General features: G+C 43.3%; 1 protein-coding gene across 2 annotated transcripts in view; it reads right to left on the reverse strand.

The window, feature by feature from the left end:
* Nucleotides 1–14,449: 14,449 nt before the first annotated feature.
* The window catches only part of USP38 (ubiquitin specific peptidase 38), a 32,941-nt gene continuing 30,978 nt past the window's right edge, over nt 14,450–16,412 (reverse strand). For both annotated transcript variants that reach the window (XM_066573703.1, XM_066573702.1), the window contains exon 11: nt 14,450–15,358. In XM_066573703.1, the coding sequence (XP_066429800.1) occupies nt 15,197–15,358 (162 nt within the window). In that variant the 3' untranslated portion in view covers nt 14,450–15,196. The remainder of the gene's footprint in view (nt 15,359–16,412) is intronic.

The following is a 16,412-nucleotide window of genomic DNA, read 5'->3' on the forward strand; positions in this document are numbered from 1 at the left end:
AAATTCTTTGGCAAATTCCACAGCATTCCCACATCCAAAACAGACAAAATCCGCTGTATATCTGAATTCAGAAGATACACTGCTCTCCACACCTCTGAGGTCTTCACACTATCAGTGCTCCCCAGGACCCGGTAAGGAGCGCAGTGCTGCTGGTCATGTGATGTAATTTTCGGGTGGATTTTGACTCAGTTTTGGATGCGGAAATGCTGTGGAATTTCCACTACGTTTAATCGTATCCTTAAAGGGAATCTGTCGGTTTGTACATGTTGTCCAAACTGCAGGCATCATATTATAGAGCAGGAGGAGCTGAACAGATTGATATATAGTTTTATGGGTAAAGATTCAGTAGAACTTGTATTTTATTCATTTATATCTCTGCACATTCTGAGCTGAGTAGTCCAATAGGTGGAGCCATCAGTGATTGGCAGCTGTTTCTGAATGACTGCACATAAAAGGAAGGCTGTCAATCACTGATAGGACCACCCACTGGACTACTCAGCTCAGATTATGGCAAGCTGTAGAAGTAATTACATTCTGAGGAACTATGACATAGAAGTGTCCAAAGTGTATATGTTATTCTGTTACTATGTATTTCGTGGTTTTCCAACCTGTATGGTATGGAGGGGTCGGGTCGACAGTGGGGATGAATGGAGGAAATGGAGAAAAGAAAAAAGAGGGAGGCGGAGGAGAACAAATTTAGGGTCTAAACATTTGACCCATTTTAGCAATAAGTTTAACAATAAACCAAGTTGACAACTTACTTGTTAGTGGTTTGATTACTTGAGCCTCTCCTCTCTCTGTTATTCTCAGGTTATCCTGGGTTGTATCTCCCAGTTATGCGTCTATGTCCTAGTCCCCATTGCACTCCCTATGTCCTGTCACACCCCCTGGATTGTGGGTACCCAATAGAGATCTCTCCTTATACCATGTGGACATTCTGAAGGATTCATCTATGGCCCTCTTCACTCGATTTAGTAGAATATCAATAAAGCTTTCAAGAATTTCAAAGAACTTTTCAACCTGTGCCTCCTTTTGAAGAGAAGCCTCAACCCAGTCCATCCACATAAGGAAGGAGAGCTTGTCCAGGAACAACTGAAAGGGAGGGGAAGCTGCATCAATCAAGTCTGTAGGACCGTTTTGACCCCGGTCATAGTCACCATGTGTAGGAGCTTCCAGCTTCCTGGTAAACAATTTAATTTGTCCAGGTTTATATAGCCAAAAATTGCCCAAGTAGGGTCAAGTGGGGCTGCTGAACTTGGATTTGTAATTGTAATTGCTATGTTATACGTTCTTATGTTAGGGAGGTTTACGAGTAGGTGCCGATAAGTCTTTGGCTTTACCCAGAAAGAAACGAGATAGGAAGATGAAACTTTACATTTATTCCACATGCTCTCCACTGATGTCAACACACTTCTTATAAGTTTTGTAAGCCTTGCAAAAGGAAGGATTTCGGTTGTGCCTCAAACCAGTCATCCGTAGCAGCCATGGCATCAGAAATGGTCTGAAATTTGGTACCCTGGAGGTGTTTCTTCAGGTTTGGAAACAGATGATAGTTGGAGGGACCTAGATCTGGTGAATAAGGTGGGTGGTCAACCAGCTGGAAGCCTAGCCCCACCAGTTTTGCTGTGCAGTGTGAGCTGAGGCATTGTCTTGCAGGAACAAGATTCCTTTGAACAGCTTGCCGCACCTTTTGGCCTTCAGAGCTGCCTTCAATTGGTCCAAAAGTTCAATGTAATACCTTGCATTGATGATGGAACCATAGTCCACTAGCAACCCACCCTCCTTATCCCAGAACACAGACGCCATTACCTTAGTGGCTGATTTTTGGACGCTGTACTTCTTTGAGCGAGGAGAACCACTGTGCCTCCACTCTTTTGACTGCTCCTTGGTTTCAAGGTTATACAAATAAATCCAGGTCTCTTCCATAGTAACCAGTTGATCCTGGAAGTTCTTATCAGTCCGGAAACACCGACAAATGGACCGGGAAGTTTTCACTCGCAAGCTTTTCTGATCTGTTGTCAAACATTTGGGGACCCACTTTGCAGATAACTTCTTCATGTTCAAATGTTCATGGATAATGACACAAACACGTTCACAAGAAATCCCCATGATGTCTGCTATTCCTTTAGCTGAAATTCGCTGATTCTCCAGTATGAGGTCATGCACAGCATCGACGATCTCCGGAACAACAACCTCTCTCGGTCTGCCAGGATGTTCCTCATCATTGGTGCTGAACTGGCCCGTTTTAAATTTGGCAACCCAGTTCTTAACTGTAGAATATGAAGGGCATTGATCCGCCAACATCTGCGACATATCACCATGAATACCCTTCGCGGACTTTCCTTGCAGAAACAAGAATTTTATCACTCCTCTTCTCTCATTTGCTGTGAATATCGCCTTAGACTCCACCATTTTGTTTTCCCGTGTGCCTAGATCACTGTTGCAATAAGCTACAAACATAAAATTTTGAAAACATATATTAGACACATAAGGCTTTCATGTGATGTAACATTTGCTACCATAGAAACAAAAAAAGAACACAAAACCAAAGACTTATCAGTAGACCCTCGTAAAAATGCCTTTAATCAAACAAAGCAAATCTTAGACTCTTACGTCCAGAGTCAGGCCCTTTGGCTTACATAAATGGACCAAAATAAATTCTACCAACATGCTAATAGACCGGGCCATATTTTAGCTCACCTAAAAAGCACACAATCTTAAAGTGACCCCATATTATCCCTAAATGATCCCAGAACAAATGCCAAAACCTTGAGAACGTCCTGGACGACCGAGAGGTTGTTGTTCTGGAGATCATCGATGCTGAGCACGACCTTATACTGGAGAATCAGCAAATTTCAGCTAAAGGAATAGCAGACATCATGGGGATTTCTTGTGAGCGTGTTTATGTCATTATCCATGAACATTAGAACATGAAGAAGCTATCTGCAAAGTGGGTCCCCAAATGTTTGACAACAGATCAGAAAAGCATGCGAGTGAAAACTTCTCGGTCCATTTGTCGGTGTTTCCGGACTGATAAGAACTTCCTAGATCAACTATGGAAGAGACCTGGATTTATTTGTATGACCCTGAAACCAAGGAGCAGTCAAAAGAGTGGAGGCACAATGGTTCTCCTCGCCCAAAGAAGTTCAGGGTGCAAAAATCAGCCACTAAGGTGACGGCGTCTGTGTTCTGGGATAAGGAGGGCGTGCTGCTAGTGGACTACCTTCAAAATGGTTCCATCATCAATGCAAGGTATTACATTGAACTTTTGGACCAATTGAAGGAGGCTCTGAAGGCCAAAAGGTGCGGCAAGCTGTTCAAAGGAATCTTGTTCCTGCAAGACAACACCTCTGCTCACACTGCATGGCAAAACTGATGGAGCTAGGCTTCCAGCTGGTTGACCACCCACCTTATTCAACAGATCTAGCTCCCTCCGACTAGCATCTGTTTCTAAACCTGAAGAAACACCTCAAGGGTACGAAATTTCACACCATTTCTGATGCCATGGCTGCTACGGATGACTGGTTTGAGGCACAACCGAAATCCTTCTTTTTGCAAGGCTTACAGAACTTGGAATACCGATGTAAGAAGTGTGTTGACATCAGTGGAGAGCATGTGGAATAACTGTAAAGTTTTATCTTCCAATCTCGCTTCTTTCTGGGTAAAGCCAAAGACTTATCAGCACCTCCTCGTATTCTGTTGAGATGGGGGATGCGCATAGTTTTTTTGTGCTACCATTAAGTTATGTTGCAGCTTAGAGAATTGTTGTCTTATTTATTTTTGCTTGTATGTGGTATAATCTATCTATTGTGTCAGTGCAGTAGCAAGAGTGGCCTGTAGAGGGCCTCTGAGCACAGTCATTGTGTTCGATTTAGTTAACCTGCACCTGCAAGGGTGCGGCTACACAGTTTAAATTTCCCCTCCCTCACAAACTCAGTGTCCTTCAAACTGTGGAGCTTAGGTCCATTGAGGCCTGTGGGGCCTGAGGTCTATGTAGACCTGGTGCTGGTCTGTGAGGGACCTGGAAACATGGAGCAGACTGGGGGTAGTCGGCCCCTCGCTCATTGCCTGTCGGGGCGAAGTCACCTTCCTGGAAGGTCCGCTGGAAGAAGCGGTGTGCGTTGCTGTGAGCAGTATGGTGGACAACAGTGTGCAGTTGCATTTTGCATATGATATGCTGGACTATTTGTAAACTGAATACCTATGCTGAAATAAATGCTGGAGGAACCAGCATTTGGACTTTACCCTGTTTCTGGACATCATTGCGGTGCTGCCACCCCTGGGCAGGGGGAAATAAGCAGGAGATCCCGGGGAAAGTAACCCCAACTTGCCACACTATATATATATATATTTATATAAAGGTGAAAGCCCTCACTAACTCACTCACTTGCCACTAATTCTATAACTTCCCGATGTTGTACAAACTTGAAATTTGGCACAACCGTTTTTTAGATCCTAAATAGGAAAAGTAAAGGGGTCGCAACTTGATTATTCAATTCTAAGGCTGGGGTCACATGGGACAGAAATCTAGCGGAATGACTGCACCGGAAAACCGTGAGACTTCCGCGGGATAAGCACAGCTTCAAAATCTGCAGCCGCGGGTTTTGAAGAGGCTTCGGCACCTGCATTTCCACTGCGGCCATCTCTCCCCATATAGAGGAAACCGCTGCGGAAATGAAAAAATAATTAACATGCCGCGTCTTCGTTTTCTGCACCACATGTCAGTTTCCGCGGAGCTTGGCCACAACGAATTGGCTGCAGTGTGTGAAGAATTTTGCAAAATCTTGTCCACTTGGCTGGCTAATCCCGGGATTAGGAGCCACGGGCAGAATTGCCGTGCAGACATTCTGCACGGAAATTCTGCAATTCCATCCCGTGTGAACCCAGGCTAAGCGCAAAAGTAAGTGACTCCCTATGTAATGTACCTAATATAAATCTCTAACTTCCCGATGTAGTAGAAACTTGAAATTTGGCATGAGCTTTCTTTAGATCCTAAATAGGAAAAGGAGTTGCAACTTGATTATTCAATTCTAAGCGCAAGAGTAAGTGACCCCCTATGTAATGTAACTAATACACATCTGTACTACACAAAACCCTGAAATTTGGCATGACCATTCTTTAGCTCCTAAATAGGAAAAGGAGTCAACTTGATCATTCAATTCTTAGAGAAAAAAAATAAGTGAACCTCTACGTAATGTGCCTATTTCTAATTCTCTAACTTCTCAGTATCGTACAAACTTGAAATTTGGCACAACCTTTGTTTGGATCCTAAATAGGAAAAGTAAAACGGTCACAACTTGATTATTCAATTCTAAGCACAAAAGGAAGTGACCCCCTATACAATGTACCTAATCTAATTCTCTAACTTCCTATTGTCGTCCAAACTGGAAGTCTGGCATGACCTTTTTTTAGATCCTATATAGGAAGTGTAAAGAGGTCACAACTTAATTATTCAATTCTAAGTGTAAAAGTAAGTGACCCCCCCTATGTAATGCAACGTAACTAATACACATCTGTACCGCACAAACTTGAAATTTGACATGACAATTTTTAGGCCGTAAATAGGAAAAAGTAAAGGGGTCGCAACTTGTTTATTCAGAGAATCTACCTCACCTCTGTGTGTATATACAAAGTAGATTCTAACTGACTTCTGTGTGTATATACTGAGAACAATCTAACTGACTTCTATGTACATATACTGAAAGGCTGTAAAGTACATAACAAAGGTGTCATTGACTGCAGGGATGGAGAATACCTTTAAGGCTTAGAAGGGGCTGCATCCTCCAGTCTGGGTGTAAATTTGAATAAAAAGGGGCATTACTTTTAAGGGTGAAAAGTTAAGAGAGTGGGAGGGGTGGCACATTCTGCAGAGGAAATCAGTATATACAGTCTGAGGAGAATCTAATGCTCCTCTGTATGTATACAGTGTTTCTCCAAAAATAAGTCCTACCACGATATTCGGGTGGAGGCTTGAAATATAAGCCCTCCCCAAAAATAAGCCCTAGCTAAACTACATGGAAAAAAACATCAATACTCACCTAGCCGGCGGCGTCCAAGTCCCTCGTGCTGATCTCCGGCGCTGCGGCAGACTGCTGTGTCCTCTGCGCTGACATATCACTCTCTTTCTGGTGACGGGGCTTTAAATACCCCATGTCCAGCAAGCGAGTGCTGTGATTGGATCAAACGCCAGCCAATCAGAGCTGGCACTTGATTATTCACAGCAATTCAATGAATGACATCACATTGGCTGAGCCAGTGGCGCTCGTGATCCAATCACAGCATTTGCTTGCTGGAGGCTGGGTAATCAAAGCCCCGTCACCAGAAAGTGATATGTCAGCGCAGAGGGCACGGCAGCCTGCCACAGCGCTGGTAACCAGCAGCACGGGGGACCCAGATGTCGCAGGCCAGGTGAGTATAAGCCCCCCGGAAAATAAGACATTGTGTGAAACACGGTACATATTTTTTTCCTCGGCTCCTCTGAAGTAACCACAACTTCATAAAATTTGCGGTGCAAACAACGCGTAAACACTGGTACCAAATTAACTCGAGTAAAGACGGGTATATCAGCTAGTTAATTATATAGCCTCGCATGATGCATGACCATCTTTGATGTTGCCCAGAAGAGGGCGGTGTTTTCTACATGTTCTATATTATCGTCAAGAAAATTTGCCCAACATGTTTTAAGTCAATTCCCAAAGTCCTGAGTGGTATAAGTATGTCGGGAAGGACCATATTTTTGTTTTACTCTGAGTGTCCCTGCCCTGGAAGTATATGGTGATTGGGGCATGATCTGATATCTCAATAGGTAGTATGGAGGCATCTATAATTTTCTCGAAGAGTGAGACAGATAAAAGGAAGCAGTCTATCTTGGAAAAGCTCTGGTGTGCCGAGTAGCAGTCTGCATTCATTATGCACCAGGGGTTACAGTGATCGTGTCTCCATAAGGTGGAGTACATCCATGGAAGCCTGAGTATGGGTGTTATTTTACAATGACCTGTACAGCGATAGGTGCGTGGTAGTGTTAAGGGTTCAACCCAGTATCAGAAAAAGTTGCTGGCTCTGTAGCATTATAGTATTTAGTTTTGCAAAAAAACCTGGTGTTTGCCTGATTAGGGGAATAGAAGTTCAATAGTGCGTAGTCTATGTTATGTATTCGTAGCCTAATTAGTAGCAATTTGCCTTCTATATCTGCCAACTCGTCCTCTACCAAGAATGTCAGACCCTTGCAAAAAAAAAAAAGGATGGCTACCCCTCTGTTCTTAGATGTATAATTTGCTCTGTAGCAAGCGTGTAGCCAGGGGGCTTTTAGTGGGGCCCCAGAATCATGTTTTCAATGTGTCTTTTGTAAGTATATGATATCAGGGCGAAGGTGCCTCAAACGTGTAAGACTTCTTGTCCTTTTTACTGGGGTGTTGAGGCCTGCCATGTTCCACGGTACTACTTTAATTTGTGCGGGTGTGAAGTATTTTTATTTTGTCTCAGTGTTTGTGTCTGACAGAGCGGGGAGTTTTTTATCGTGTGGCTTGTGTAGTTTTGTTGTACTTTTCTCCTTCACTGGCCCAACAAGCGGCAAAGGATCAGGTGGGGCACTTGAGGGGGCCCACGTGCTGACGCATCAGGTCCAGGTGTCAACAGAGAAGAGAGGCATTGCGGTGTCAAGTCCAACTTGCAAACGGAAAGAACAGAAAACATGGTTAAACAAAGCCCCTTATAGGGAGGGGTAATTCAAGTTCACGCTGTGGAGTGGTGAAACCCGTAGGCTACCACTCCGCAGTGTATCAGAGCCTTCGGATATGTTGCTTGCTGTGCTTAGTTGTTGGCTACAAGGTGGAAGTTTTGGGCTGCCTCTTGAGGGTCGTCAAACAACAGTTTTCAGCCATTTTCTTGCACCCTCAATTTAGCTGGTAATAGTAGATGGAATCTTATGGAACTCTCATGGAGGTGGCGACAAACTGGAGTTAAGGCTTTCCATTTCTGGGTGACCGATGATGAAAAGTTTTGCAATATGAGGACTCAAATCTCTGACTTTCAGATTTTGTTGGCGGCTGTATTGACGTAGGATGGTCTCTTTCACTGCCGAGTTGAGGTATGAGATGAGGGGGGGGTGTCCATCTCTATGCACAAGCTCTGAACTCGATCTGTCAGATATAGTCTTTGGAGATAGGGCCCTAGGGAGGTCTACTGTTAGTAGGGTTATTAGGTCTTCTCCTGTGACATTCTCCAGGATGCCCACAAATCTGAGGTTGTTTCTGTGGTCCCCATTTTCCAAGTCCTCTAGTTTTTCTCTGCAGGCCTGTTTGTTCTTGTGGAACCTAGTTATGGTGTGTTACATGTAGGAGATTATTTCTTGCGAGTTTAATTTGTTTTCTAGGTCTGTGATCTTTTGTGTGTTCAAGGTGATAAGAGTTAGATCGGCATTGATAGAGGTGTGTAGTACCTCCAACCTATTATCCATCATGGGCATGAGAGTTTTTGATACTTTCTGTGCTATTGAGGTAGCTTGGAGGGCCCCCAAGTCTGGTGGTTGAGTTGGACTGTGGCATGGAGATGTCATATTCTAGGACTGGGTCCTGAGTCGGGTCTGATTGTTGACTTGGCTGTGGGGGGTCTTGGGCAAATCTCAAGGAGGATTTTTCATTTTTACTTTTGGTTTTAGTCATGCTTGGAGGAATTCAATCTCCCAGGCAGACCTGTTGAGATATTTTAGACGTGTCCAGTCTTTTAACAAATTTGTCCATGCCCGCCTTTCCTGGACGTTTGGGGGTTATGGTGAAGAATTTGTTCTGGCTTATTAATTAGTGCATATCCTTAGCGTTTTATTGATCATGCTTTTGTTTTATTGGGCCTCTCAGGTTAGGGTCACTGGGTATCTGACCCGTTATCTGACATTTCGGTTGGCCTTTGTGTTTGGGTCTGAATGGGCTGTGGCGTGTTCAGGAATACTTGTGTTCTGTCTTGGCTTTCGAGCGCCAGGCCGTTGTCAGTTCGGCCATGTTGTTTATATCGTGAAGTAGTTGACTTGTGTGATCTGTTTAAGGTCAGGTGGAGGGGTGGAATTCCCCAGCTGGTCCATGTCTCTGCCTAATTAGGCAGAGACACCTTTGTCCTCCACAGTAGAGAAACTTTGCTCTCCCTTGCTCACAGCAGGGAGAGGCTTGTTAAAAAGCGGGAATACGAGACATCCCACCTCTGGGTAGACCGCGGTCCTCTTTTAGAAAGGTGGGTAGTCGGGCATTCCTTCTTTTATGGACTTCCTCCCTTCTTTTCTGTGCTTTGTATGTCCTTCTAGATTCCGCCACAAGGAGGTAGCAGTGCACTGATATCAGGCCCAGAGCTAGTGTTACATATGTGTAATGGTTTTTAATCTCTAATGAAAGCAAGTGAAAAAATTCAGGGCAATGCTCTGCATTTTTATCAAGGTAATGCTGCTTTGTATGGTGGGGGGTTGGAGCAGGGCCTGTTTTCCTCTCCCAGTATTAAAGTGCAGGTCCTCCCAGCAGGTTTCAGGCCACAGTTTCCAGACCTTTGAGGTGCGCTTCTCACCTGTTCCCTCAGGCCAGGGAGACTCTGCCATGGTGCTGCTTTATGTGGTGGGGATGGGATAAAGGCTTCCTGTCCCCTCAGGGGGCCATTGTGTTTGTCCCCCCCCCCCCCCAGTGGCAGCCAGGCCATGCAAATGCATGTCAATATGTGGGCTATTCATGTAAAAAAAATGGCACATGGACAGGGGTCCAATATAAAATTGCACCCAAATCAGGTATATTTTCTAGGGCAACAAAGGCATGTTGAAATGCAACATATCTTAAAAAAAAAAAGAAGAAGATAACCGATACAAATTATACAAAGCTGAACAATTGCAAGCAAAATGATTGTTAGCTGACTGATCTTGAACGGTCATCCTGTAGAAAGAAGTCAGTGGTGTTTAACATTTTTGTCCGATAGTTAGACTCAAGACCTTTCATTCTTATAGAAGCTTTCACCCACAAATCATTCCTTGAAAGAACATTCCCGAAAGCATCATTAGGCCTTTACTCAGTCATTGACCATATATGGCCAGTTTGAACAACAACATGGACTAAAATGTATATCGCTTCAGCGGAACGATTGTTTACCAGATTATCATTCAAATGTTCAGCTATCAACCTTCTACTACTGAACATGAATGGCCACATTTATCCTACTTTTTACCTAAAATCTTCATCTACCCTTATACACATTTGATCAGGAGCAGATCCTGCTCAAATCCAACAATATTGTGTGTCGCGAGACACACAAAACTTGCACGGACACACAACCCATTATTTGCGATGGATGTATTTGCCGTTTTACTCACAGTGATAGAACGAGAGAAGGACATTTTTCTGCTATGCCACAGAAAACACTCATTAACATCCCCAGGAATCCTCCTGTAAGAGAGGCACTGACCACAGAATACACAAGGCTAAAAATAGGTGGCTTTTAGCCAGTGAATTCCTGAAATTTTTCTACTTCTGTCACATTCTCTATTACTAATACTGTCTCTTGAGGTTTAGAAGTATCAAACATCAGATATTTCATAGCAGAAACTATGGATGTGCACCAAAGTTTTCCAAAGGCTTCCTTCACACACACACACTTCTGTTTGTTTGCAAAACACTTTTTATGCATTTTTAGCAAGTGTTTATTGGCTTTTTTGTCATGCATTTTCTTCTCAGGCTTCCTCTTTTTTTCCTATAGAAAAGTTTACTGAAAGGTGCCTTAAAAAAAAAAAAAAAAGCTATATTCACAAGTCTGCTGTCCTCCGTATGTGTACACACACTGAAAAGATGAACCAATATACCCACTGAGAGCAGACTGCTTGGGCGGGCAGCAAGGGAAGGGGGAGGCAGGCTAGCCTTTATTACAAATAAATAAATAAAATTATATATTATATTCAGCAGTCCCTTAGTTTCTGGTCCTCATTAGACGCTGAAAGGTTCTCTTCAAAAGAAGTTTGTCACTAGTTTTTGGGTTACCAACTGAAAACACACATAGATGCCCAATGAGAGGAAGAGCACAATGGTCCCTTTCCAGTGTGACTGAGCTGGGAAAGCCTAAGCACACCTGCTTGCTTAGTGTGGCAACGCTGGAACACATGACGTTTCCAACAAGTTGAGCTGGAGACGTCACAAAGAACTCAATGGGCATGATTTCTTAAGCAATGGGCAAGAATACAACCGGACGGTGGGCATAGAGGGGAAATGTCCATCAGAGGGTGCTACCCTAATTTTGCATATAGCATGTGGCTCAAAGACCAGGTTATATCTGGGGAGTAAAGTCACAATGAAAAATTATAAAAAGGTTCCAATACACTATTCATAGCATTGGGCATCTACATGTGTATTCAGTTGGTAGTCAAAAAACTGACAGACCCCAAAGTACAATATGCTGAGCTTGTACCCAAAGTCAGAATGCTCTTCTACAGCAGTAAAAATTGCATAATCACAATAGTCTATAACAAAGGTCTTGGTGTAGTTATAACCTTAGGTTGCAATTATGCAGGCCTTTCACAGCATAAACGTTCGAATTACAACAGTCACCAACTCTCTGAGTCGGATACTAGTACAACATTAAGACCATCATTAAACTGCATAGTGACAAATGTTTCTCCAGTTAAGACTGCAGCCATTGTACTACACACGTCTGTGGGTAGCCTAAGCTAAGGCTACCCACAGACGTGTGATCAGCCTATGATTTACTGCATATTAAGAACCTTGTTGCTGCACCTCTGCATGTGGTACAGTTGAGGCATACACACAGCTTAGAGCCAATTCACAGGAGTATTTTCAGTTTGTGTGCTCTCCGAGACTACAGCTGACTAGACTGGCAGCATGCAGACCCATAGTACTCAATATACCAATTCACACATTAGGCGGCGGCGCGCCCCCCCCCGCGTCCAAGTATGCCGACATGCCACCCTGACTGGCACCAACAGGCCAGTATTTTAGCCTCCATTTGAATGGGGGTCTATGGTTACGATTTTCCCAGTGTAAACACTGCAGGTCTTCACCTGAACATGGGGTACACACAGCCCAAGGGCTCCTTCACACAGGCATATGTGCATTTGCAGAATGAACTATACTTTTTTGCACACATATCGGTGTATTTTACTGAACTTTTTCCACCTGCAGAAAAAAAAAAAAACCCGCACCCCTTGAAATGGCTAATTTGTCTAATGAGTTGCAGATGTGTCTTTTTCTAATTTCACAAGCAAAAGGTGCGTGCAAAATACAGAAATGTGAATGAACATATCGAATTCAATGAGTTTTGTTCTCTGCACATTGCATGTGCAAATACTGGCCGGTGTCAAGGAGCTGTTAAAACGGATTGTACCAAATTAGAAAAAAAACCAAAAAAAAAAAAAAACCAGGTTTACAATATTCTAAAACCCGCAGTAAACCTGTCCATGGGTTGTGTCTGCTGTTACAGTTCCTCCGAAATGTACAGGATTGAGCTGCAATATAACATACAACCTGGACAGGTGTGGAACGGTTTTATGGGAGAAAACAAGCAAGCGTGTTTTTCCATTTGTGCACAGTCGCCAAAAATGACAGTATTCAGACCTGCATGTGAATGGAATACAACGGAAATGTCCATCACATGGCGCTACCCTAATTTGCATGTCGCACGTGGCCCACAAATCAGCTTACAGTGAGGAAAAAAGTATTTAGTCAGATACCAATTGTACAAGTTCTCGCACTTAAAAAGATGAGAGGCCTGAAATTAACATCATAGGTAGACCTCCACTATGAGAGACATGAGAAAACACATCCAGAAAATCACAGTCTGATTTTTAACGAATTTATTTGCAAATTATGGTGGAAAATAAGTATTTGGTCACCTATAAACAAGCAAGATTTCTGGGTCTCACAGACCTGTAACAACTTCTTTAAGAGGCTCCTCTACCCTCCACTCATTACCTGTAGTAATGGCATCTGTTTGAACTTGTTATCAGTATATAAGACACCTGTCCACAACCTCAAGCAGTCACACTCCAAACTCCACTATGGTGAAGTCCAAAGAGCTGTCAAAAGGACACCAGAAACAAAATTGTAGCCCTACACCAGACTGGGAAGCCTAATTCTGCAATAGGCAAGCAGCTTGGTGTGAAGAAATTAACTGTGGGAGCAATAATTAGAAAATGGAAGAGATACAAGACCACTGATAATCTCCCTCGATCTGGGGCTCCACGCAAAATCATCTCACCCCGTGGGGTCAAAATGATCACAAGAACGGTGAGCAAAAATCCCAGAACCACACGGGGGAACCTAGTGAATGACCTGCAGAGAGCTGGGACCAACGTAACAAAGACTACCATCAGTAACACACTACGTCGCCAGGGACTCAGATCCTGCAGTGCCAGACGTGTCCTCCTGCTTAAGCCAGTACATGTCCGGGGCCGACTGAAGTTTGCTAGATAGCATTTGGATGATCCAGAAGAGTATTGTGAGAATGTCATATGGTCAGATGAAACCAAAGTAGAACTGTTTGGCAGAAACACAACTCGTCGTGTTTGGAGGAGAAAGAATACTGAGTTGCATCCAAAGAACATCATACCTACTGTGAAGCATGGGGGTGGCAACATCATGCTTTGGGGCTGTTTCTCTGCAAAGAGACCAGGACGACTGATCTGTATACATGAAAGAATGAATGGGCCCATGTCTCGTGAGATTTTATGTGCAAACCTCCTTCCATCAGCAAGGGCACTGAAAATGAAATGTGGCTGGGTCTTTCAGCATGACAATGATCCCAAGCACACCGCCAGGGCAACGAAGGAGTGGCTTCGTAAGAAGCATTTTAAAGGTCCTGGAGTAGCCTAGCCAGTCTACAGATCTCAACCCTATAGAAATCCTTTGGAGGGAGTTGAAAGTCCGTGTTGCCCAGCGAAAGCCCCCAAACATCACTGCTCTTGAGGAGATCTGCATGGAGGAATGGGCCAACATATCAAAAACAGTGTGTGCCAACTTTGTGAGAACTTACAGAAAACGTTTGACCTCTGTCATTGTCAGTAAAGTATATATAACAAAGTATTGACATGAACTTTTGTTATTGAATACTTATTTTTTACCATAATTTGCAAATAAATTGGTTAATCAGGCAATGTGGTTTTCTGGATGTGTTTTCTCATGTTGTCTCTCATAGTTGAGGTCTACCTATGTCAATTACAGGCCTCTCATCTTTTTAAGTGGAAGAACTTGTACAATTGGTATCTGACTAAATACTTTTTTCCCCCCGTGTATATCTGGTGAGTGGAGTCACACTAGAAAATAACCAAAGGTACCAATAAACTCTTCATATCACTGGGCATCCACCTTACCCACTTCGCCCTACTACCGCACTTCTGATATAGTGATAAGCATATGCACATTACTATTCATTACAGAGAACAAAAAGGATTTTTCTAGACATCACAGCAAGACTGTAACAATAATTATGGAACCACTGATTTACTTCAGCAATAAAGTAACTTTAAGCCGCAAGTCATATAATTAACAATATAGAATACTTATCACACAAGACAATCCAAAAGGAATCTCATTTAGATTTACAGTACTGCAAGGCACATACAGAACTTTCCCTCATTTACACAGCAGATGTACTCCCTGAAGTAGAATTTTAAAAATTCTGAAAACAATTTAGAAATACTATAAAGTTAGCATTTTGTTTTCTAGATTAAAAAAAAAAAAAAAGTTTGTAGAAGATCATGCATTTTCATAAAAAGTGATTTCACAGATTTATGTACATATTCTCTCTGATGCTTTATGATAGTTAGTGGAAAATACCCTGAACTGGATCAAAATGCAAACCATTATTGCTTTCGGCATAGGATGCTCCATAAAGCTTTCAGTATCTCAGGAAAAAAAATGTAACACAAAACAATGAGTAGTGAAAAAAAAATAACCCAGTTCTACAGATTGCTACACTTGTACAATTGTATAGAAGAACTGTATATATATATATATAGGCAGCTTATTTTCTTAAAGAGAACACATTGATGCATATCCATTCAAGTGTACATGATTCTTGCAAATAGAAACAAGAAGCTGCCCATCAATTCTGTCGATTGGTTGTAGTAAAATGTGATATGTCACAGTCAGGTAGGGCTACACAGTCTCATCGGCCAGTGTGGTTTTGTCATTAGTGCATATTGGACAATAGATAGACAATTTGACTTTATTCAAAAGACAAGTCTGCCAATGGTGCTGAACCCTCCTTCTCCACCGCCTCCGGTAGGACCGCAGCTCCCAGGTGGATCATTGTCATCAAAACCGTTCGGGCGAAAAGAGCAGGAAGCAGATGCTGCTTGTAGAGCCCGTGTGCGTGCGTTCAGTTCTTGCTCCTAAGGCCAAACAAAAAAAGAAAATTTAGTCGTGTTCCAGTGTTCAAATCTAGTGCACATGAATGATGGCGGCACTGGAATCAAGCTGGTCTTAATAGAACACCGGTCGGATTCGACAGCCCGCCAATGGGAAATATTCCATTAACATACATACACTTAAAAAATATTAACTACTTATACATTCATGAAAGTGTTGGAAGTCTGGCTTCACAGCTCCAGTTTTTAATAGAGGGTGAGACTTTATTTAAGACGGATCTGGTACATTTCTACTATCTCCATGACCCTGTTATGAACAGTTTTCCTCGTGAGCAGAAAAGTGTCTGAATGATGAAAAAGGAGACTGCAGGCAACCCCTTTCCTAATTGGCCATCAGATTGCGCCGCTATTTCCCAATTTAGAAATAGAAGCTTTTTCTTATTCGTTTAGTCTACGAGCACATTCTGCTGCAGAGGCCGTAAGGAAAAATACTGGTAAAATAACACTGACAATTGGGCTATGTCAGGAAACTTTTTAATGTTTCCCCAACAGGACCATTGTGTGGTCAGGAAGGTTGTTTGGAGCATGCTTGGGAGAAGATTCTGCTCCATACCTGGTGGCTATCAGCTTATTCTGACTGCCCCTGGCAACTGCCACGATCGGAGTTAGCGTCCATCATGGATGTTAACTATATTTGCAGTAAGCTTTGGACACAGCATCTAAACAGCCGGATAAAGGAGGGGCCTTCAGCATCACATCAGCCCTCCCTGGGATGCAATCACAAGGGGTTGATGGTTTAGCATGGCAACTTGTAGCGTAGTGGAGGCTCATGGGGCTCCCACACATGGATGCCTATTAAGCCCCGCCTGTGGCAGCACTTTATAGGAAACATTGAAAATTATTATCTACTGTGTTAGGCCTCCTTCCCACGAGCGTGACGGGGTCCGCCGCGTAATATTACGCAGTGAAGCCCGTCACGGCGCCCCCCAGAGCCCCTATACTTACCTGCGGGAGATAGCGTGAAATCGCTTCCCCGCCCACCACCGCCGCGTCACCGCCCGTCACCGCCCACCACCGC

Source organism: Eleutherodactylus coqui, chromosome 7 (assembly GCF_035609145.1).
Source record: "Eleutherodactylus coqui strain aEleCoq1 chromosome 7, aEleCoq1.hap1, whole genome shotgun sequence".
NCBI lineage: Eukaryota > Metazoa > Chordata > Amphibia > Anura > Eleutherodactylidae > Eleutherodactylus > Eleutherodactylus coqui.